The sequence below is a fragment of the Saimiri boliviensis genome, chromosome 12 (assembly GCF_048565385.1).
Source record: "Saimiri boliviensis isolate mSaiBol1 chromosome 12, mSaiBol1.pri, whole genome shotgun sequence".
NCBI classification, from domain to species: domain Eukaryota; kingdom Metazoa; phylum Chordata; class Mammalia; order Primates; family Cebidae; genus Saimiri; species Saimiri boliviensis.
In genome coordinates, this window is record NC_133460.1 from 77,821,018 (window position 1) to 77,846,780 (window position 25,763).

Here is a 25,763-nt window from a genome sequence, read left to right on the forward strand (position 1 = left end):
ATCGGCTTTTATCTCTAAAGTTTTTGATTGAGAAATTGACATTCCATTTCAGATATGCAGTTTTTCACTGTGCATAGTGTCTAAATGCTAAAAACTCATTCAAAAAGTTGTTTCTAATCTGACTTTTAATGTGTGATTTGAAGAACAAATGTTGCAATGAACATCTTGAACATGTACTTAACATTCTTTATTACCTTTCTAACAAATCAACCCTATGTAAGATGTTTTTGTACTAATATTTTGTAACATTTCTGTTTGGGAGATTTTTTGGTTATGATTTTATAGCTTTCTGGCCTTTGAGATAAGTAGGAAACAAATATAATTTTCAAATATCACTGGGTAAATATTCGTTAATGCAAATGACGTAAAACATGACATGTCTTCCAAAAGTAATTATTTCTAACTGTATTCATAGATCTTTAAGTCCTATCATTGTAGTCAATCCTTCGTCAATTCACGTAGTTGTCAGTTGGAGGTAGCCATCCTAGGAGCAGTATTACATGGGAGAACTTTACCTAAAAGAGTTTTTATAATATTTTAAACTTCTAGTTGAAATGCAAAGCCTGTTTAAAAAAATAATTTATACTAAAAGTGATGTAGTTTTGTGAGTCAGCTGTGTAATGTAGAGGCTAAACATTTAAAAAGGTCATTTTTTTTTAAAAGAAAACAGTTCAGTTTAGGCTCTCAGTGAAAGTTCATATAGAGTTTTAGGAGATTATTTTAGTAGGAAATATTTTTAATGATGTATATTATACTAAAAGAAAACCACAGGCATTTAACTACATACTTCCAACTTACCAGGTGATTTAAAAACTGAATTTCTAAAGCTAAATGCACATCTGTAGATAATCTTGAAGTCATATTGGTAGGCAGACTCTTTTTCTGCCAGTGAGAAGCAATGCTATAGACTAATGTTCTGATTAGAAGTAAAGTCTTATGATTCAAAGTATATTTTGAATTTTAGCTGTAATTTAAATAGTAATAGTAGCAAATTATACTGCTAACTTTCTTTACTCTGACTTGGTTAATTATGTAAAAGAGAGCTTAAGGAGCATTATATGGATAAAATGTTCTGTCAGTATGACTTAATGTCATAAATGTCTTATTTTAATATGCATTTTAAAGGGTTTACAGTATTTCAAGAGATCTGAAATAATAGTTTTTAACTGATATTTTAATTTTCCTTAGTGCAATTAGAGCTTTAATGATATTTATATCCTGAAAAAGCCAAGTACACTAAGAATCTTAATGTTAATTCCTATGATGTAAAGGCATAACCACTCAGAATACAGAAACAGGAAGACCAGTAATCACTATCATACCAAGCAAAAGCAACAAAAAGAATGTCAGGTGTATGGTTTTTCTGATCCTTTATGATGTATTTCTATGTTTGTTTATTTGTTTGATTTTTGGTTTGATTGTTTTAAACAGGGGAAAGTTGCCCAGACAGCTTGCATGTCAGCCTGCCAGCATCTGTCAACATCCTTAACGCAGATGCTACTGGACAGTGAGTTAAAACAAATAAGCATGGGAGCTGTTCAGCAGTTTAACTTAGATGTCATACAGTGTGAATGTAAGTACTATATTGGTTTATTCTCATGCATTGCTAGGAATTTATACTTATGACAAAAGTTGTATCAGCAGGATAATTCAGAAAGAAGGAAGGCGGCCTGGTTCTGCTAAACTTTTAGCAATCTTAGGAGTATGGCTAACTTCCTTTCAGGAAGTTAAAAATATTTCTGCCTCACATTTAGGGACTCTAGAGAGAGGCACTGAAGTGGCATTCTAGATTGGGATATTTAAAAAGATGATTCATTTTCCCCATTATTCCTTTGTTGGTCATTCTTGCCTTTTTCCAGGACTCTCCTAAGGTTTGTCGTAAATGAATGAAATGATTCTTTCATTCTTACCTGCCCTGTAAGTAGCTTTTAGATATTTGCTAGAAGAATAACCTTAGGACCTTGCATTCCAAATGAAGCTTATGAGTTTTTGTTTCTCTTTTCCATAGATTTCTCAAGCTTTAGTGTTTTCATCATTTTTCACTTCATTTTGTTTGACTAACAAGGTTAGCAGACTCTGTAATCTGATGTTGACATTAGTCAATCAGCTTCAAATGGATATGCTATTTGGTTATTAGCCTTGTTATATGTGCTTTTGGATATGGGTTTTATCAGCTCTCAAATTATAATTCTTTAAGTACAAGACGTGAGTATATGTGAGCAATTTTTAAGCAGTGCTTTCAAATAAGTGGTACACTGATTAAACAATGAAAATCCCTGGTTGACAATTCTAAGTGGTACACTGATTAAACAATGAAAATCCCTGGTTGACAATTCTATCAGGCACCACAGTTGATGAATTGAAAATCAGTGGGGCATAGGAAGGATTATAAAATATTTGTCTGGGGAAAAATTTGCAATAATGTATTCTTTGTGAAAGAAATTAAAAAATTAAATGTCAGCAGTTTGTAACTGAAGCAGAAATGACTCATTTTTTTCAACAGATATCAAATATTTGCGTGCCCACTGTGTATAAGGCATTGTATTAGGAAAAACATGATTAATATTATAGAAAATAATTAGGTAGGCTCTTTGGACAAGATCAGTTATTTGTTGTGCACCTGCACACATACTCTAAAGTTTCTAAAAACCTACCCATTTATTAAAAAAAAGAAATGTTTATTTAGAAAGCAAAAGAAAAATGGTTTTTCCCTAGGGAAGAGAAAGATTTTCTTTTCCTAGAAAGCATTTTTTATTTTCTCCAGTTACAAAACCTTTATTACATTTCTTTCTCAAAGTAAAGCTGTCATTTGAAAAATATGTATGTATGTATGTATGTACATATGTATGTTTTATGTTTTTGAGACAGAGTCTCACTCTGTTACCCAGGCTGGAGTGCAGGCAGTCCCAGCTCACTGCAAACTCTGCCTTCTGGGTTCAAGCAATTCTTGTGCCTCAGCCTCCCAAGTAGCTGGGACTACAGGTGCATGCCACCATGCCCAGCTAATTTTTGTATTTTTAGTAGAGACGGGCTTTTGCCATGTTGGCCAGGATGGTCTCAAACTCCTGGCCACAAGTGATCTGCCCATCTCAATACTTTGAAACTGATTTCTTAAGTTTCTTTAAAAACTGTTCTTATGAGAGCATTCCAGTATGACATTCTCTGTATAAATATCTTACATAAGTATTGCTCAAGACATTTTGTGTTATAGTAGTCTCTCTTATCCACAGTTTTGCTTTCTGCAATTTTTGTTACCTGCTGTATAGTACAGTAAGACATTTGGTGTGAGAAAGACATTCATATAACTTTCATTACAGTATATTGTCATATATGTTCTATTTTATTATTTTTGTTATTAATCTCTTATTGTGCCTAATTTTTTTTTTTTTTTTTTTTTTGAGAAAGAGTCTCGCTTTGTCTCCCAGTCTGGAGTGCAGTGGCACGATCTTGGCTTACTGCAACTTCCACCTCCTGTGTTCCGCAGTTCTCCTGCCTCAGCCTCCTAAGTAGCTGAGATTGCAGGCACTTGCCACCATGCCTGTCTAATTTTTTGTATTTTTGGTAGAGATGGGGTTTCACCATGTTGGCCGGGCCCTGTGCCTAATTTTTAAATTAAGCTTTATCATAGGTATTTATATATGTATATATGTGAAAAAAAACCACAATATTGGATTTATTACTCTCTGCAGTTTCAGGCATTGATTGGGGATCTTAGAACATACCCCCACGGGTAGGGGTAGGAGGGGATTAATGTATTACATCTTTAGTATGGCTTCAAAAATAACTAGATGATTGAGATACGTTTGTTGGCATTTGATGTGTTTTCTAAATTAAATTTATTGCTCAAAGATGGAAATTACTGCTTGATTAGACAAGTTCCGTTGTCTAAATCTTCTCTCTATTCTCTTTCCTCTCTATGAAGGGCTAGCCTATTGATACTGAGAGAAAGGGCCAAACACCCTGGAATCTTTGCCTTACTATCCTGACATACGATAGTTTTCATTTTCAGGTACTCCTTTGGGCAGAATTACTAGAGGCTCCTTTTAAAACTCTGTTACAGTTTTCTTGAAGAGTTAATCTCTTGGAAAAGACCAAGAAAGGTATGAGCTATACCTTAGTTAAGGAAGCCTTGGGTCATTTGCAAGAGGGGTAAACCCTAGCCTGATAGGGGCCAAGGTTCTGGCACTGCGGATATGGAGAGAGAGAGACCAGGACTCTAAAGACAAACCGTAGAAGACAACTCAGGTTCCTTTAAGATTTTGCCTATCGTTGGCTCTACTTCTTAATATGTATGTATTACCTTAATCATTATTTCTTAACCTAGTATCATGCATTTAGTACTCACGGGACAAAAAAAAAAAATCGATTAAAATTTTTCATGTTTATTTCACTATCTCTGGTGTTCTCTTTTCCAAAAGACATCTTTTTACTTAAGTAGCATAGCATGGATAAAGAAGTCGTCCATACTGTTTCTGGTATAAAAGAACCATCCACCCCTCAACTTCTGACTTTCAGTGATTGATACATGAATCATTTAAAAAATGAAACATAACTTTCTCTAATAAATATGTTAAAAGAATTTAAAAAATAAGTTTCATCTGAAGTATTTTTGTTTGTTTAAATCTGGAAGAAAGAAGAAAGTAGTTTTTAAAATACAAAGCTGGCCAGGTGCTGTGGCTCACACCTGTAATCCCGGGACTTTGGGAGGCTGAGGTGGGCGGATTATGAGGTCAAGAGATTGAGACCATCCTGGCCAACATGGTAAAACCCCATTTCTACTAAAAATATAAAAATTATCTGGGTGTGGTGGCACGCACTGGTAGTCCCAGCTACTTGGGAGGCTGAGGCAGAAGAATCGCTTGAACCACGGAGGCAAAGGTTGCAGTGAGCCGTGATTGTGCCACTGCACTCCAGCCTGGTGACAGAGCGAGACTCTGTCTCAAAAAATACATATATATTATAAAGCTTATTATCAGTATTAATGTAGTATGTATGCTTTCTGGTTATTGGGGCAAGGAAAGGAGAAAAAAGGGAGACAAGAAGAAGAATCTGGGTAGGTAGTAGGAAGGCTAGAACACCTGCTAAGTTTGTAAGAAGAAGAGTTCTGGATACCATGGGAATGAGCTGGAATAATAATAAGAAGATAGGCAGGTAGTTCAGGTGAGGAATACTAGAAGCTAAAAGATCATTGAGTTTCTTCACACACCTGGTAATAACATAGACATGCTCACACACTCCTCCACCTTGAAATCTTTTCTGTAAAATACCTGCCAAGTAATTGTCCAGTCATTCCTTGAACATCCAATTTGGAAGATTAACTACCCTTCAGAAAATACATTTCCATACAATACATCACTCTATCAATCTCTTACACTGAACCGAAATGACTTTCTGAATTTCCTCTAATAGACCTAGTTCTACCTTAAGGTTAGCGTCATTACCAGTCTATATTGTGTTTTTGTGCAAATTAGAAAAGATATTCTCAGTAAAAGGAAAAAGCCCTCTAGAGTTGCCCCTTTTATCTGAATTAGAGAAAGTTTACTATTTTCCCATCTGGACTTGGCCCCTACCAAGGCACATACCTTATCAAATAAAACATAAGCCGGATTTAGCTTTCCCCTTCCCATTGTTCTCCTTAGTTGGACACCTGTGGATAGCAAGTAGCCTGACAACTGTATCTGAAGCTTGGCTTAGGGTCACACAGGAAAAAAACAAATCCTTATCCACAAGCCAGGTACATGAAAACTGCTCTTAAATTTCTCCGAATCTTCTGAAAGCCAGACATCAATAGTTCCTTATTCTTATTCTTCTTATGTGATATAGTTGTAGATCCAGAAATCTTCTTTGAACTGGTTTAGCTATCTTCTCTTTCATATCTGATATTCCAGATTAAATACAGAGATACCTAGGGGTACAGAACAAGTATAATTATGTAGCTTTGTTATCAAATACATTGTTTCAAATTCTATAATTCCTTAATAAAGCCCAAACTGTTAAACCTTTTTCAGTAGCTAGTATATATTTCCAAATCACTGAAGCTACAGGATTCTGTAATCTCTGTGTATTCCCACCTCCCCTGCTTTTGTGTGTGTGTGTGATTACTAAGCTCTGTTTTTCTTATCCTATATCTGTATGGTTGGTTTTGTTTTAGGATTTTAAGATTATCCCTAATAAATTTTGAGATGTGTTCTATAACTAGCCTATTGAGATCTTTTTATATCAAAAGTTAGTATCTGTGGATTTATAGTCATTCTTTCTACATATTTGACAAAGTCATTAGCAAAATATTGAACAAAACCTGTTATTCAGGTCCTTAGATACAGAACATCAATATCCTGAAATACAGTACCTCATCAAAAGTACAGTACATGGTCCCCAAATGAGCAGCAATATCATCACCTGGGAAATTGTTAGAAATGCAAATTCTTGGGTTCCACCTGCTAAATTGGGAATTCTGGGGATGGGGCACAGCAGTTTGCTTGAATAGGCTCTCCAGTTGATTCTGTTGCATGATAAAGTTTGAGAATCACGGTATTAGATGGACCTCTCCTTCATATCTGTTTAGGTCAATTATTCAGAATTTTACAGGCATCGTAAGATTTTTCAGCCAGTTGCTAATCCCCTGTTGAATCTAACTCATAGTTTGGCATTTTGCTCCATGTTGTCAGCAGTTTTTGTCAGAAGCCGTGCTAGCATAAAGAGTTAATAATGACCATTGAATTTTCCTTAGAGCAGTCTAATGGCCCTTTCAAAGAAGAAAATGGCATTACTCAGATTCGTCATAAATCCATATTGACTCATAGTGATAACTTTCTCTTCAAAACTCTCAGAAATTTTACTTAATAGCCTGTGATTGGTTCTCAGGATGAACATAAAATCCCACTAGTTTGTGATATGCTTGCAAGAGATCCATAGCCCATGGAAGTCTGGTAGCAGGGATCAGGACTGGAAATCATGAGCCACCAAAGATGCTGGGCAACTCAGAAAAGGTGCTTAAATCATAAAATTTAAGCAATAGGAAGTGAGTTTCAGTTATAAGATTGAAATGTAAGCATCAACAATGACCTTTTTTCTGTGCTAGATTTTCCTTTTATTTGATTTAATCAGAATGCAAAAATGTTTATTTTCCCATTCTTGTTACTCTGTAAAAAACATCATATGTGTATTTCCTGGCCCTCAAAATGTCAATCTGCAGGTAGAATCAAATAGCACATCTAGATCTAGTGGGGGAGGTGGAAAGCTGGAAGTAATTCAGTTGCTGACAAACTATTCTATACCATCATTCAGCCATATGCTTTTTGTTTTTGTTCGTTTTATTTTTCTGATGATGAAGAAGAATTATCACTTACCCATCTGTGTGCTTACTTGTTTGAAAAAATATGTTGTTGCTCTTTTTTTTGGTATTCCGTGTGACGAGTGACACACATACCTGTGAGGTAGATAAGCTTGAGCTAAAATTTCAGTCTGTAATTATGAAACAGAAGTTTTCCCCATGTTAAGTCAACTTCTCTATAAGAAGTTTCATTTGTGCAAATGTTTAATGGGAACCTATTATATGTTTAATGAGAACCTATTACATGCTTGTTATATACTAGGAAATCAAAGATAAATCAAACTTCAAAGATTTCATAGTCTGGCCAGGTAGGAGACAGATACATAACTGTAATGGAGCATAATTATTTATAGAATATGTTTTATGTGTAGAGAGGGAGCAATTAATTCTATATGCCACGGGATTGAGACAATTGACAATAACAGAAGTAAAATTTGAGCTGGTTCTTAAGGGATGGATAAGATTTCACCAAAAGCAGGGAGAGGTATTCTGAATAGAGGGAATGAGATAGGCAAAAGCACTATGATGAGAGAATGTTTAGGGAATCTTCAAATAATCATTTGTGGATAGAGTACAAAACGGAGCTTTTAAATTAGGACCATGACACAATGACATCTATGTCATAAAATGTTAACTCTAGTGTCATATGGAAACTTGTACTGGAATGAGGGAGAGACTGAAATCAGGAAGACCTATTAAAAGACTGTTGAACTTTTTCATGTGAACTATAAAAAGAACTTAACCTTGGCCAGTGGGAATGAAGAGTATGGATTTCAGACGTTTCGGAGGAGAGAATACATAAAAAGAGTGAATGAGTAAAGGTACAATTTGATGTGATTTAACCATCCAGGATAGATAGTTTAATTAAATTCAATATAGAAGATTTGAAATTGCAGGTACCTTACAGAGTGCTATGCTCATAATAAAAGGTCTACAGATATTTGTTTATTGAATACATGAACAAAGTAACAAATCGGGAACTCTCTGTAATCAACACTGGTTTCTTTTAGAGTTCTACCTTTGTTGTCAGAAAATTAAGACCAGCTGACATTGCTGTATTTCAACTCAAGACCATTTAACTCCTTGATCTAAACAAAACTGATCATTATTTCTTTCATAAAAATTCTTCACATCTTTCAGGACTGAAGAATGACCTTTTATCTGTTCTGAGCCAAGCAGTTATTTTTTAAAATGTTTCCTTGTAGGATATTTTCACCCCCCTTTAAAAAATTTTTTTTGGATCTTTTTCTATTTTTCTACATTTTTAACCTCTACTTGATCAAAGTGGATACAATGTCTAAGTTCAGGAATATAGAATTATATGGACTTTTATAAAACTTTTTTTAGTGCTTTCAGATTAGTCTTAAGATGGTCTGAGCACATGACAGGAAGTTGAGACCTTGGTTCCAGTTCTGGCACTGCCTCTAATTTGAGCAAGTTGACTTGGACAAATCATTCAACCATCAAGAGGCCTAAATTTTTCCTTTAACATATGGAATTTAGAATTGATAATTTTTTCAAGATAATGTCCTGGTGCTAAGATTCAAAGGCAGTAAAATGTTAAGACATTGAAGAATGTGGGGCTTTGAAGTCATATATTAATTTTTTCTTATCTCTTATATGCATAGCATTGAGGGGATACAGTGGCAAGCAACACAGAAAAGGTCTATACCCTCTTGGAGTTTAAGTCCAGTGGGGAAACAGTCATTAAATAACTTTACTAATAAATATAACTATAAATTGTTAAACTTTGTAAAAGTATATGGTATGAGAATACTAGGTAGGATCTATGTATGAATGTAGAGTTAACTTTTGGTTAATTTGACCATAACCGTAATACTAGGATAACTGCATGTTTGGAGACAGGAATATACCCAGGAATACATACTTGGGAATTGCAAAAATAGCTCTCTCTGAAGGCCACATTGAACCTTTGATCTTAGTATACATTTTGTGTAAGTTCAAGATAAATGTTGTCTTATTTGGAGGAGCATTTGCCAAGGTATGAGAATGATGTTCTAAATCAGTATATGTACTTTGTTTTATATTTATTAAATACTCATCATATATTGGGTTCCATTATAGCTACCTTATAGATATAACCAAAGAGAAGAAAAGATTAATATGTCCTCTAAACAAGTTCTTATAAAGATGTCTCAGCAATTCTTCAAATCACTAACCAAGTACAGACTGTTTCCAAAGCATCAGGCAATCAGAAAGATCCTCTTCTATATTTGAAGTATCCAGAGTAGGTCTAGAATATACTTTTTTATTCATTCTACCCAAATATCTAAATTAGGTGATCATCTCCTAAGAATTTAATATCTGAAACCTGAAGGTGTTGGAAAAGGCATTATAATAACCCCAGATTAGAGAGTGCTGACACCTATTTCAATGGTGAGTTATTGAGGAGTAGGGTAAGTTTCTAAATGTGAAAGCCTTGGTGTTTCTTCATTTTTGGATAAAAACTTAACCTGCTGGGCACAGTGGCTCATATCTGTAATCCCAACACTTTGAGAGGCCAAGACTGGAGAGTCACTTGGGCCCAGGGATTTGAGAACCAGCCTGGACAAAATAAGGAGACTTCATCTCTGCAAACAATAAAAAATTAGCCAGACGTGGTGGTGCACACATGTAATTCCAGCTATTCAGGAGGCTGAGGAGGGAAGATTGCTTGAGCCAGGAAGTAGAAGGTCAAGGCTGCAGTGAGCCATGATCATGCCACTGTACTCCAGCCTGGGTAACAGAGGGAGACCCTGTCTCAAAAACAAAACAAAGAAAAAGAAGAAATCTTAACCAAAAAAAAAAAAAAAAAAAAGAAGAAGAAGAAGGCTGTTGAGAGTTTTTTAGCCGCCATGACCTCTAATTCTAGCCTTGACAAAGGCCTGTGCCTCATAATAAAAGTATTAAGGCAAAATCATTTAGATGGTAAGAGAAGACTATTTCAGTGCTTTTTAAAAAAGTAGGGTGGATGCTGTTACACTGTTTGGATACCTCAATTTGATAGCTAAGATGTCTGATTGAGGATACTTTGCCCAGGTTTAATTCCAAGAAATGGACTACTTTACATAAAAATGAGGCGATGAAGGTAGAGCAACAGTTGGTCCTAGAGGTTTGCATTCCACTGTTGCGGAATAAGAAATCTAAAAGCCAAGAATCCTATCTCTCCTGATTCCCAGGCATTAAGTTCTTCCCCACCAAAAAAACCACTAGGTGGTGCTCTTAGTCATTCCTTCTAATGACACATCTGGTCCACATGGGATACTTTGCCTAGTAACAAAGTTTGTTAAACAAAACTTGAGTTCTTACTAGCTACTTTAATCTTCAGATCTAGATAGAAATGGAGTTACAAGAAGTATCTTCAGATAGAATGAATATTGGCATTCATATTCAGCCATTTATTTAGTTACAGAATTACTCCATTTTATATGCACCTGTGTGGTCTTCTGCAAGCAAGGTCTTGAAACTTTAGCCTAGTCTCCTCACCCTGCCTTTCAATCTTTGGTCAAGCTTTTGGTGTATTCACTCTTAGGACTCCATGGGCCCTTTTTCTTCCTCCTCCCTTACCTCCAGACAGTTCTACCTACCTGTATGGATGTCTTCTGTATTTACATTATAAACAATCCACATTCTCTACCTTATGGTAAAGATAACTGTCTGCCTAGAATAAGATTTTTCAAGGACATCTGAGTTTAATTCCTTCTGAGTTTAATTTCTGAGTAGGTTTTATATTTTCCAGTTGGGATAAATACTTAGGCCTGACATCTTGGCAATCTTCCTTCTCCCCCTGTACCAAACCCTTTACATTTTGTCTAGATCCTGAGGGGAAGAGCATGTTTTCCTACTTAAAAAAATTTTTTGTTATATATACAAATAACTCATGTTTTGCTTGCAGATATTCTTTGTTCTCTTAAAACTTCATAGATTGCCAATTTGGAAGATACTTTTGTTATGATCACAGCTTAGACTGCATTCATTATTTTTTGTTTCCACCTTCATGTAAAGTGATTCAAACTAGTCTTCCAAGTTAGGCTGATATAGTAGAGTTTTACTCTGTTGTTATACATTTTAAATAATATCAGACACCTCCTTCTCTAATCTTTACTTAGAGTATTTGAAAACTTGGAATCAGGCCGGTTGCAGTGACTCACACCTGTAATCCCAGCACTTTGGGAGACCGAGGTGGGCAAATCACCTGAGGTCAGGAGTTTGAGACCAGTCTGGCCAACATGGTGAAACCCTGTCTCTACTAAAACTACAAAATTAACGGGGCCTGGTGGCACATGCCTGTAATCCCAGCTACTCGGGAGACTAAGGCAGGAGAATCGCTTGAATATGGGAAGTGGAGGTTGCAGTTAGCCAAGATCATGCCATTGTACTCTAGCCTGGGCAACAGAGCAAGACTCATCTCAAAAGAAAACAGAAAACTTGAAATGATTTATTATTACTGCACAAAATAAGAGAAAATGAATATGCTGAAGTTGTTTACTAAAAAGGAAATAATCAAATTGGAGGCATTAAGAGAAAAAAAACAAAGATTTGGAATCTCTTGAAGAAAACTTTATAAAGTCTGGAAATGATTTTTATATATCTTACTGCGAAACCAGGATTAATGTGTGTTTTTAAAAATACCCCTTAAAGGCATGGCTAAATAACAAAAACAAAGACACCATAATAGGGGGGGAAGTGAGCATTATTGTTTTTAAACTTTTAAAGATAGTCCAAGGGGGCCAGGCGCGGTAGCTCACGCCTGTAATCCCAGCACTTTAGGAGGCTGAGGCGGGCAGATCACAAGGTCAAGAGATCGAGACCATCCTGGCCAACATGATGAAACCCTGTCTCTACTAAAAGTACAAAAAATTAGCTGGGCATGGTGGCACGTGCCTGTAGTCCCAGCTACTGAGGAGGCTGAGGCAGGAGGATCACTTGAACCTGGGAGGCGGAGGTTGCAGTAAGCCGAGATTGCATCACTGTACTCCAGTCTGGCAAAAGAGCAAGACTCTGTCTCAAAAAAAAAAAAAAAAAAAAAAAGAAAGAAGATGGTCCAACGGAGGAGAATTAGCAGTCCCCAGAATATGACAAATTATATACAGAGAATCTGGATGAGCCAAAAGGTAATTTGACAACAGTACTTCAAGAGATTTCAAAAATTAGTCATCAATTCTTTAAAAATTTAAAAGATTGAAATTGATTCCATGAATTATTGGGGCCATAGACAATATTAGCAGAAATGATTCGTATTACTATGTATTCATTCAATACACATTTATTGACTATTGCCTATGTGGTAGGCATGGTGTATGTAACTACTTCCCAGAAGAGTCTTGTTTAGTGGAAGAGCTCATGATTTTGTTGAAGAAAGTATTAGGAGTATTCTCACCCACCCTTAATTACTTTTATATAAATACATTTAGTTTGATATAAATGTACCAAGTGTGCATAGTTATGTTCTTGATTTGCATTGTCCAATAAATACATATGGATAGTAAATTTAAATTAAGTAAGCTGGAGGCAGTGCCTTACACCTGTAATCTCAGCACTTCGGCACTTTGAGAGACTAAGGTGGGAGGATCACTTGAGGCCAGGAGATTGAGACTGGCCTAGGCAACATAGTCCCCCTGTCTCTACAAAAAATAAAAAAATTAGGCAGGCATGGTGGCACCTGTAGTCCCAGCTACTCAGGAGGCTGAGACGGGAGGATCACTTGAGCCCAGGAGGTTGAGGGAGGGTGCAGTGAGTTGTGATGGCACCATAGCACTCTTGTCTGAGTGACAGAATGAGACCCTGTCTCATAGTTAACTAAAATAAGGAAAACCCAAAATTCTGTTTAGTATGGATATTACATTTCATTATTGCAGAATGTTCTACTGGACAGCATCATTCTAAATCTAATCAATAAGCTGGATAATACATCAGTATCCAATACTGGATGGTATCCCCTTAGAATTTACTTATTTATGGTTTCTTCAGTTTCTCTTCACTCATTTAAGAAATTTTCATTGAATAATCGTTATGAGTCAGGTATTGTGCTAGGTGATAAGAATGTAGAAGTGAAAGTACTGTCCCTACTTTCAGGGAGTTCATAGTTTGGTGGGAAGACCCAGGCAGATAAACAGTTACAAGGCAGCAGAGTGAGTGCTGAAGTTAGGCTGTGCAGAGGAAGTCGCAGTGAGAACACAGAAGAGGGACATAACCCAACTTGCAGGGATAATAGAAGTCTTCCCAAGGAAGATGATGATTGAAGAATAAGTAAGAGTTTACCCAGATGGAAAATAAGAAGAGGAAGGATGCTCTAGGCAGAGGGATCAAAGCATCATGGAAAGAGAGTGGTATATGCACAGAAGTACAGGTAGTTTGTTGTGGTATAGAAATTACGGTGCCCCTATGGAAATGATGAGATGAGGCTGGCGGATGGACAAAGGCTAGATTGCAAAGGACCTTAGCTTTGTTTTATTTTGAGATGATGGGGAACTATTGAAAGATGTTAAGCTGTGAAGTGGCACAAATCACATCTACATAAATCCTACTGGAAGAAGTGGATGGAGAGGTTGCACCAGAAGCAGTGAGATCAGATAGGGGTGTGTTTAAGTAACCCAAGCAAGAAATGATGATAGTTTGTACTAAGATAGAAACAAATTCACACTGATATTTTGGTAAGTATAAACAACAGGATTGGCTGCATTTGAGTTTTAAAGAAATAAAGGGACAAATATGAAGCTATATCATTACAAATATCCTCTGTGCCAGATGATTATCAGGTCACAAAATTGTCTTACCACCCCTTAAACAAATTTGAGAAAAAGCCCTGACTGTTATAATCTAGTGAATTTCACTTCCATATTGGTTAGATTTTTATGAGAGATGTGATAAAAGATGAGAGACTGAATACTGAATCAGATTCTGGATTAATGGAGTAAATGCCATGAAACCTGAATTTGTTATCTAACCCTGAGGAAGTCACTTCCCTTTTAATTTTTCTACCCTATAAATGAAGGACTCAGCCAGGCGAGGTTGCTCACACCTGTAATCCCAGCATTTTTGGAAGCCGAGGCAGGTGGATCACTTGAAGACAGAAGTTTGAGACCAGCCTGACCAACATGGCGAAACCCTGTCTCTACTAAAAATACAAAAATTAGCCAAGTGTGGTGGCACATGTCTGTAATCCTAGCTACTTGGGAGGCTGAGGCATGAGAATTGCTTGAACCTGTGAGGAGGAGGTTGCAATGAACCAAGATTGTGCCACTGCACTCCAGCCTGGGTGACAGAGCAAGACTCCATCTAAAACACACACACACACACACACACACACACACACACACACACACTGAAGGACTTGGCAACTTTTAAACTGAGTCTTTAGGGGACTGTTGGGCATGTTTCAAAAGGGTTGTCTCTTTCAGTTGCAAGATTTTATGATCCATCATCTGCATGCCCTATTTACTAAAATAAGTTATTGTAATGCTCACAGTAGATGGTGTGTGAAAAAGTGCTTAGTAAACTTTAATATATACATTTATGGTACCATTAATTTTGACACTGAGCTCTTTGGTTTACTGCCAAGCCATTGGGGCTTAAACTATAGTATCTTAAACAGGAACCTAGGGAGAAGAAAAATTATTTTAAGATTATTTTTAATGTAGGAAATCTGAGTGATTAAGTAGATAATAACTATATGTCTAATTGAAATTGAGTTTGTTTTTGTGCCTGATAAAATGAGTCTCCCTGCATCATAGGAAGTCTTTATTTATGAGTATATGTGTATCTGTCCACAGTGATAGTAGAAGCTAAGGTAGCATTTACAGCCTTGGTTAAGAACCACTAGGGATTTATGGTAAACAGTTACAGACAGTAGCCTAAGACTGTGGCCAAAAAAAGGCCAATAAAATGCTGGATGGTCTTAAGTTGCTTTTTTTTTAATACAAGATCTTGCTTTGTTACCCAGGCTGTTGTGCATTGGTACGATCGTGGCTCACTGCAGCCTCAACCTCCTGGGCTCAAGTGATCCTCCTGCCTCAGCCTCCCTAGTAGGTGGAACTACTACAGGTGCATGCCACCGTGCCTGGCTAATTTTAAATTCTTTTTATAGAGATGGGGTCTTGCTATGTTGCCCAGGCTGGTCTTAAACTCCTGGCTTCAAGCAGTCCTCCAGCTTTGACTTCCCAAAATGCTAGGGTTATAGTCACGAGCCACCATGCCCAGCCAAGAAAAATATTTTTTTAAGTTAGAAAACACTTTTACTTTTAACACCTTTTATGATTATAATATAAAAGGCTAACATAAAATAATATATTTTATAGTGTAATATAAAAGGTATTATAATTTTGTTTATCATTTTTCAATTAAAAGGTAATGGTACTAGAGAAGGACAACTCAGTTACCTAGGGCATAGTAGAGGGTAATGGCGATACCACTGTATGAAAGCATATCACTTTTCATTGTATAAAAAATGCGATATGAATAAATTGTACTAAATATTAAAAAGCATGGCTAGATTTGGTCACTACATCTTGGTTTTCTAGAAAGAAGGGGTCTGAGAATGGCGAATTTAGTCACTTATCTGATGACCATAACTACTTGGTACCTAGCAGAGAACCAAGAACAAAGTGGGAAAAGTGGCCCATCTCTGAGTAACCAAAAGGTTACTCATTCTCAAAAGGTACATATGCTCAAATGTATGTATATAAATCCTATTAACTTTACTAGTAGGAAAGTCCCTTGCCTAGGTTGTATTTACTGTTACTTTAGACACAATTCCAGTAATTGATTAGCTGGCTTACCTGCTCAAGAAGAGTAAAAATAACATTAATAAGTGAGATGAGGGAGAAAGCAGGGAATAAGAATTCATGTTAAAACTACCAGGAAGAAGGCAGGAAAATTAGAAAAGCTAGACACAAGAACTCAAATAGCACAGCTTTTTAATAGAACAACAACAAAAAAAACCGGCCCCTGGGAATTTTACTTTATAGAAAAAAATGTATTCTTAATGGTGACCCAGAGAATTATGTACCTTTTAGAATTTTGTAAAAAATGCTTAAGATTAAAAAAATTTCTGATACTTAAAGCAAAAATTATACAGCAGCAACAGAAACTTATTTTGAACTTCCCATTCCCCAGAGATGCCAGATAAATTACGCTGTGCAAGTTTTCTATATTTATTGTTTTTAATTGTTGATTTTGAGCCTTTCTAAACTATGCTTCACACAGAATACACTAGACTTAAGAATTACTTTTGTTATTCCAAGAACTATATAGGCTGAAATTTTAAATAGCTTGCAAAATTCTGGCTCAGATAAATTCACAAATAAAACATCTATAATGTTCTCTAAGAAAATTAAAATATCCAGCTTTTGGGAGCCAAGACCGGGGTATTGCTTGAGGCTAGGAGTTCGAGCCCAGCCTGTGCCATGTAGCAACATCCTCCCTATCTACCACTAAAAAAAAAAAAAAAAAAAAAAAATTAGCCAGGTTGGGGGAGGTACATGCCTATAATCCTAGCTACTTGGGAGGCTCATTGCTTGAGCCCAGGAGTTTGAGGTTGCAGTGAGTTATAATCATGCCACTGCAGCCTGGGTGACAGATTGAGATCCATCTTTAAAAAAAAAAAGAAAGAAAATTAGAATATTATTTGGGTGGGAAAATGATTACAGGCATTCTTACCAGAGAAGCTTGCATGTAAAATGACAGGGTCTTTTTTATGAGCCAAGTCTTTTAAGTCTTTAAAATAACTAATACTGCAATTGTCTTTAGTTTAATTAAATAAGCTATGTTGGTAGTATCAAGAATGTTAAGCCACAAATGATTATTGAAGGAATCTGGAAATTTTTAAAATTCTTGTTGATTTTTTAGTTGAGGCATGAATCCTTTATAAAAAAATTATTAAAAGACATGAACAGACATTCCTTCATCATCCTGATTTTTCCGCTTAGAACATTTTAGCTATTGTCTGCATGTAAAGTTGACTTCTTACCTTGGTGTTTGCCTTTTATTGCTGTAGCTAGAGGTGGCATTTTTTACTAGCACATATTCTGTAACAAAGCAAATGTTTCAAAATGTGTTGACAGCCATGGAATTGGTATCATTTTAAATACTTCTACAATCATTCACATAAGGCTAAAAAGAGTCAGAAAACTTAACTTGTTTGAAGTATGCTACTACTCTTAAATTTTATGTAAGATAACTCTTCTAAATTTATTGTGATTAAGGATTACAGTGATTAAATGGCATATTAGAAATTTAAAATTATCAAAATACTTGAGGTCATGGATGTGGAGAACTTTCTCAGTAGTGGAAATTGAAGGTTATAAATAATCCTCATTTGAAATGATTATGTGTAAATATTATAATGCATTTATAATGAGTAGAAATTAATTTAGCAGTTAAACTCTTATATATTTTGCAATCTTATTTTTCTTTTTTTCTTCTTTTAATAGTGTTTGCCAGCTCTGAGCCTGTGCCAGGATTCCAGGGGGATACCCTGCAGCTAGCATTCATTGACCTCAGACAAGTAAGATGTAATAATGTACTTCTCATTTGTTGCCTTCTACCTCTTGCCCTCCCCCTACTTTCTTGTTAATGCTACAGGAATGCCCGTTTGCCTTGAAACAACCTATCTGAAGAAAAATGCTTCCTTGATAACTATGTATTTGGCACTTCTCTTTGAACCCATAATGCATTCAGTACCTCAACTTCATGGAGCATTCTTATCAGTGAATATTTTATTTATTTAATAGTCATTACCTGCTAAGCACATTACTAAACTGTAACTTTGTAGTTTGGTTTAATGACACTTGATATTCAGTTATTTCTTAATAATTTCATGGTTATATGTGAAAATTGGTGGTATTAACATTAATGTCAGGACCCAAGTTAAATGTAAATTATTACAACCTAGAAAGTAACCCCTTGCATAAAATTTTTTCATTGGTAAAGAATGCTATTTTTATAATTTTCTCTTGGTCCCAGAAAGAATAAAATAAGTTTTAAAAATGTGATGAGACATTTGCATAATTCTTTTCTGGTCATAATATGCTTAAGTCTAGTAACAAATATGATCATTTAAAATATCTATTAATTTTACTACTCTGACATCCCTATTGTCATTTTATTTATTTTCTTCTCTTTTTCCACCTCTCCATTTTTTTATTCTTTTCCTCCTCTTTTCTCTTTCCTCCTTTTTTTTTTTTTTTTAAGTCCTAGGATTGAGTAGTTTGATAAAGCTGGGGGAAGGGAGTCGTAACAGGAAAGGAGGATCCAAGTTAGAGGTCTCAGGAGTGCTAGAATGGACAGTAGGAGTGACTGTGGCCTTTGCAGGAAGAACCATATGGAGATTGAATTAAAACAAAGCCACTGTGGCTATCAGTCTATTAATGGTTCCCATTCCCTTCAGGGATAGAGATGAGGCTTCATTATTGGTGTGAATACTGTCTACCACAGTGATGTTCAGTGCAGGACCAGTTTGAGCAGTTACAAAACTCTGATTTCAATAAATGTTTGAGAATATAGATGATTCCAACCTAGTGTTCCATAAATACTTATTGTCTATTATATATTCATTATTTGCAGAGGAAAGATGTGGTTGAAATAAATATAAAAGTAATATGAGAAATAGTTTTATCCTGATAGAGCTTAAAAATGCTTTAGAGAAGTAAAACATATACTGGTTAGGAATCTTTATAAGACAATCAGTCATGTGGAAGTAATTGGTATATCTTCAAGTCAGGTTTAGAAGGAGACTGAAAAAGCCATTCTTGTCTCCAAATTATGTCTGTAAAGTATGGTACATATACAATATATTCATATTTACTTCTGTTTGCAATCAGTGCTCAGATATTATGTCAAACAAGGAACACTGTTATAGATGACCTAGATCTCGATGATTAACCTTGCTGAGTTGGGAAAGATAGTAGAAAATGAAGACAGTGGTCTCTATTAGTCATTTATTTAGAAAACTGCCTTCTCTTTATCAAATAATTTAAAAATTTTGCTTTTTGAAATATTTAAATTATCACTGGCTAAGTAAATGATTATTATTTTACAGTCACCTGTGATTCCGTGTTTATTTATTTGTTTATTTATTTATGAGACAGAGTTTCACTCTGTTGCCCAGGCGAGAGTGCAGTGGCACAGTCTTGGCTCATTGCAACTTCCACCTCCAGGGTTTAAGTGATTCTGCTGCTTTAGCCTCCCTAGTAGCTGGGACTATAGGTGCACATCACCGTGCGCAGGCAATTTTTTTATTTTTTTATTTTTAGTGGAGATGAGGTTTTCTCATGTTGGCCAGGCTGGTCTCGAACTCCGAGCCTCAAGTGATCTGTCTGCCTTGGCTTCCCAAAGTGCTGGGATTACAGGGATAAGCCATAGCAACCAACCACCTGTGATTGTATTTTAATCAAGTGTTTTAAACTTTGATATTTGACATACTTCCCCAAATTTCAAATTCTAAAATTGTCTTTTTGAACTCAGACTTTTGGCTATTCCAGAAAGGGTCCCTGGAAGTTCAAGAGAGATATATTAGGTTTATTTGATATATGAAAATTATATGAGAAACATGAAATAAGAAATGGTATTTAACTTTCTTTGAATTATATTTATACAAATATCTTATTCATGTGTTCCAAAATTATATTGGACTCCTGAAATTCTGATGTCTTGATATTTGTTATTAGTCATAATTATGTTAAATTATTATATGCCAGAAAAATAACAAAATTCCTTTGTCAGTTGGTGTATTTCACCATGGCTATTCTGTCTTTGGTCATCTACAGAATATTAATTGTTTTTCTTTGATTCTCCTCCAAAAACAGTTTACAATTGGCTACAGTCCAAAATGTGTTTCTTTTTTAAGAAAATTTATGGAAAACACCCTGACAGTAGGCAGAGGCATACAGAGTTATATAATGGACTCTGGAGACTCAAAAGGGGAAGGGGGGAGAAGGGGAGAGAGATTAAAAAAACTGCATATTGCATACAATGTATACTGCTTGGATGATGAATACGCTAAAATTTCAGACTTCACCACCATACGATTCATCTATGTAACCGAAAACCACTTTTACCTCAAAATCTATTGAATTAAAAATAAATAAATAAATAAATTTTTAAAAGAAATATATTCTTTATGCAGATCATCACTCACCATCTTTGATATAAATCATACTCCCCTACATGTAAAGATTAAATAAGACCTCATCACCAAACAGCAGTGTACAGACCATGTTTACATCTTAATTTGAGCAAACCAGTTGTAAAAAAAATGGGAGGGGGCAGATTTGAGATAAACAGGGAAATATGGATATTAGATATTTGGTATTAAATTATTTCTAAAAGGATAATAATGACACGGTGAATATGTTTTTAAAATGCTTTACTAGAGGCATAATAAAACATTATAGGTAAAATGAAGTAAGTACATATATATGTAAGTTACACATGTTTTCAAAATACATTTGAATATACAAAAAAGTAGAAAAAAATTACTCAGTCTTACTACCCAAACACATCATTATTGGCATTCTGTTTTATTCCCTAGTGGTCTTTTTCCATTCATTGTTTTCCTCATGCATGCTCCTACCCTCACCAAAATATGATTCCTGGCATACTGTCCTCACAATTCCTTCTTTGTATTTCAGATAGTGTTTGCCTCTTAAATCTTAAAAAGGAACTTTTTTTTTAAACCAGATATTTAAGAGCCATAAAACCCAAATATAATGCGTGTGACTTGTTTTGATCCCAGTTCAGACAAATCAATGGGAGAAAGCAGGGAAATGTATTCTGTGGTTTGTTTTAAAATACTTTAACAAAGAAAAATTATTGATAGTAGCTGAATCTGGGAGGTGAGGATGATGGGTTTATTGTGCTATTTGCTTTCATGTATGTTTGAAATTTTTCACAATAAAAATAAAAATATTAAAAAAAAAAAAAAGACCTGGACAAATGCTCTTAAGTACAGGTGACTAGTAACTTTGGGAATCATGCTATTGAGCTAGGTAAAAAAATTCCAAGACTAATTAAAAGGCTGATACATTCATAAAGATTGCTAACCCAACATCAAGCAAAACAAGAATTTCATGGAATTCAACTGATGATGGACTAAAAGTGATTTTTTAAATTATTTTATTTTTAAATGTTAATCTATTTATTTATTTATTTATTTATTTATTTATTTATTTATTTATTTATTTATTTTGAGACCAGGTTATGAGACTGGCTAATTTTTGTATTTTTGGTAAAGATGGGGTTTCACTATGTTGCCTAGGCTGGTCTTGAACTCATGGGCTCAAATGATTCACCCACCTCAGCCTCCCAAAGTGCTGGGATTACAGGTGTGAGCCACGGTACTTGGCCTAAAATGATTTTTTGATGACTTTTTATTTAAAACATTGCTGATTCTTTCTATGTTTTGTTTTCCAGAGCCAAGAAAAGTTTTTCTTCTAAGCTATTCATAACTTATAACAATTAGTTAAAGTATACTTATGAACAAAATCAAAGCATTTACCTTGCTCTCGACATGATTTTTCTCCAGAATTTAGAAACTATCAATAAATATCCTTGTTTTATGACAATCTAATTATTTACATAAGTTCAATAAGAATCTTTTCTTTTGTAAAATGACACATTGAAAACACTGGTTATTTTACCAAGGATTTTACTAAAATGTTGTGTTTTCCTATACAACCAGACTGCTTTGAGGGACTGAGGTTGACTTTATAAAGCCAATAAAGTTTTTTTTTTTTTTTAAAAAAAAGACTGGCCATGTACCTTATCCACACAGTCCTCTTTTAAGGTACCTGACTTTGGGGTAAATAAAAAACGTTACTTTCTGGCAGGCCTGAGAACCTCAAGATATTTTGAGGACCTTGAAAAGAGAAAAATTCAACCAGTTCGTACTGATACTACAGGCACAGTCTGATGGCAAATGCTTAGCTTGATTTCCTACCCTTGAGGCTTTTAAAAGTCTAATCCAAAATTCCATATTGAAAGTTCCAGCAAATTCCATTTTTATTTTTTTATTTTTTATTTTATTTTTATTTTTTATTTTTTATTGCGTTTTAGGTTTTGGGGTACATGTGAAGAACATGCAAGATTGTTGCATAGGTACACATATGGCAGTGTGATTCGCTGCCTTCCTCCCCTTCACCTATATCTGGCGTTTCTCCCCATGCTATCTCTCCCCAACTCCCCACCCTGCACTGTCCCTCCCCCATTTCCCCCTAACTGACCCCAGTGTGTAGTGCTCCCCTCCCTGTGTCCATGTGTTCTCATTGTTCAACACCCGCCTATGAGTGAGAACATGAGGTGTTTGATTTTCTGCTCTTGTGTCAGTTTGCTGAGAATAATGGTTTCCGGGTTCATCCATGCCCCTACAAAGGACATGAACTCATTGTTTCTGATGGCTGCATAATATTCCATGGTGTATATGTGCCACATTTTCCCTGTCCAGTCTATCATCGATGGGCATTTGGGTTGGTTCCAGGTCTTTGCTATTGTAAACAGTGCTGCAATGAACATTTGTGTGCATGTGTCCTTAGAGTAGAATGATTTATAATCCTTTGGATATATACCCAGTAATGGGATTGCTGGGTCAAATGGAATTTGTATTTCTAGGTCCTTAAGGAATTGCCACACTGTCTTCCACAATGATTGAACTAATTTACACTGCCACCAACAGTGTAAAAGTGTTCCTATTTCTCCACATCCTCTCCAGCATCTGTTGTCTCTAGATTTTTTAATGATCACCATTCTAACTGGCGTGAGATGATATCTCAATATAGTTTTGATTTGCATTTCTCTAATAACCAGTGATGATGAGCATTTTTTCATATGTTTGTTGGCCTCATGTATGTCTTCTTTTGTAAAGTGTCTTCATATTCACACACTTTTGAATGGGCTTGTTTGTTTTTTTCTTTTAAGTCTGTTATAGTTCTTTGTAAATTCTGGATATCAGCCCTTTGTCAGATGGGTAGACTGCAAAAATTTTTTCCCATTCTGTTGGTTGCCGATTCACTCTACTGTTTCTTTTGCCGTGCAGAAGCTGTGGAGTTTGATTAGGTCCCATTTGTCTATTTCGGCTTTTGTTGCCAATGCTTTTGGTGTTTTGGTCATGAAGTCCTTGCCTACGCCTATGGTTTTGCCTAGATTTTCTTCTAGGGGTTTTATGGTGTTAGGTCTTATGTTTAAGTCTTTAATCCATCTGGAGTTAATTTTAGTGTAAGGTGTCAGGAAGGGGTCCAGTTTCTGCTTTCTGCACATGGCCAGCCAGTTTTCCCAACACCATTTATCGAACAGGGAATTCTTTCCCCATTGCTTGTTTTTGTCAGGTTTGTCAAAGATCAGATGGTTGTAGATATGTTGTGTTTCCTCTGAGGCCTCTGTTCTGTTCCATTGGTCTATATCTCTGTTTTGGTACCAGTACCATGCTGTTTTGATTACTGTAGCCTTGTTTGAAGTCTGACAGTGTGATGCCTCCCGCTTTGTTCTTTTTGCTTAGAATTGACTTGGCTATGCGGGCTCTCTTTTGGTTCCATATGAAGTTTAAGGTGTTTTTTTCCAGTTCTGTGAAGAAGGTCATTGGTAGCTTGATGGGAATAGCATTGAATCTGTAAATTACTTTGGACAGTATGGCCGTTTTCACGATCCTAACCATGAACATGGAATGTTTCTCCATCTGTTTGTGTCCTCTCTTATTTTGTTGAGCAGTGGCTTGTAGTTCTCCTTGAAGAGGTCCTTTACGTTCCTTGTTAGTTGTATTCCTAGGTATTTTATTCTCTTTGTAGCAATTGTGAATGGGAGTTCGTTCTTGATTTGGCTCTCTTTAAGTGTGTTATTGGTGTATAGGAATGCTTGTGATTTTTGCACATTGATTTTGTATCCTGAGACTTCTCTGAAGTTGCTTATCAGTTTCAGGAGATTTTGGAAGCAAAATCCATTTTTAAAACATCCATATGGTAAATCATATTCTTGCTGCACTATACAAATAATCTGGTCAAATATGGTAAAACTAAAATTTATTTTACAAATATCTGATTTTTTAAAAAGGGGGATTTGAAAAAATATATATTAAAAAAATCTATAATATACCTGTTTTTAGATTCTAGTCTTGTTCATTATTTTTTTTTATTATTTGCCTACGATTTAGACTAAATCCTAAATTCTTTTTTAGCTACAAGTCTCCAAACTAATGTTTTCACATTTTTCTCACATAAAATCACTAAAAATTAAAACTCTGCTTTTCTTAAAGCCCTAAAGCTAGAACTTAATATAAACAAACATCAACAAAATCACCAGAACAGCTTGCATATTAACAGCCTTTGTGCCTACAGATATATGGACTGTTCAAAAAGTTTGCTTGAATACGAGATCCAAACTATAATAATTTTTTTAAAAATCTGTCAGATTGCCACTGCAACCTGAAGATGCTTCAGAGATTCTAAATATTAGTTTACAGACTACTCCAGACATTGACCATTGTTTTTCTTCTGTTTCCATAGAGATGCTTCTTATTAAAAAAATGTTTGCCTACTTTATATAAAGAGGCCTAGCTTTGAGGATTCATCTGCAATGCTGTCTTCTAAAATAAGACACAGCGGTTTAATTGGACTGGCCTATTCTCAAAAATACGAGACTGATTTAATGAAGATCTTTGTCATTGAGCTACTAACTTGATTTGTCTTTCCATAGCCACTAACTCAGTTTTTAATATGTGAAACTTCTAGGGAAGTTTTAGACAAGGAAATGTTGGGGCTCAGAAACCAGTACTCTTAAAATATGGGTGCTTTGACATGCTGAACTGAAGAAGCAGCATCGAGGTCTCTCTGACCTCCTTCCCACCCCCGCTTGCCCGCTGCCTCACCATCTCTCAATACTTTATCTCTCCCAAAGTACAGGATAAAGGTGTTCTCTGAAATTCCCTCGTCTGCTTGATTTGGACCTGTCAAGGAAGAATACAGTTACCTCTGGTTCCTTCTCTTATATTAACTAAACTCATACAAGAAGAAAGACTGAAGTCTGTCAACACACCTGGACAGACTTTAGTCACATATCAAACCATTATCTGTAGGCTAAACAGACTTTGTCTCAGATGATCTTATGTTCTTTATTCACATTAAGTTCCCGTAAAAACCATTCACTATCCTCCTAAAAGCATCCACACTTTCCCCATCTCCCTTTCCCCTAAGAAAAAAGATAATGGGGTCAAGTATGGTGACTCACACCTGTAATCCCAGCACTTGGGAGGCTGAGGTAGGAGGATCACTTGAGTCCAGAAGTTAAAGACCAGCCTGGGCAACATAGCAAGACCTTACCTCTAAAACAAAACAAAACAAATCAACAAAAACATGTAAGCATCTAACAAGCACTCTGCAACTCTCCCTCATGCGTGCTAATAAATTTATATGCTATTTCTCCTGTTAATTTGCCTTTTGTCAGTTGATGT

General features: G+C 35.6%; 1 protein-coding gene across 11 annotated transcripts in view; it reads left to right on the top strand.

The window, feature by feature from the left end:
- EXOC6 (exocyst complex component 6) overlaps positions 1–25,763 on the top strand; it is a 235,485-nt gene that overhangs the window by 169,904 nt on the left and 39,818 nt on the right. For 10 of the 11 annotated variants that reach the window (XM_074382588.1, XM_074382587.1, XM_074382586.1 and 7 more), the window contains 2 exons: positions 1,432–1,573; positions 17,764–17,837. In XM_074382588.1, the coding sequence (XP_074238689.1) occupies positions 1,432–1,573; positions 17,764–17,837 (216 nt within the window). Of the gene's footprint in view, positions 1–1,431; positions 15,990–17,763; positions 17,841–25,763 lie in introns of those variants that run through there. The other variant, XR_012512897.1, reaches the window with a different exon arrangement.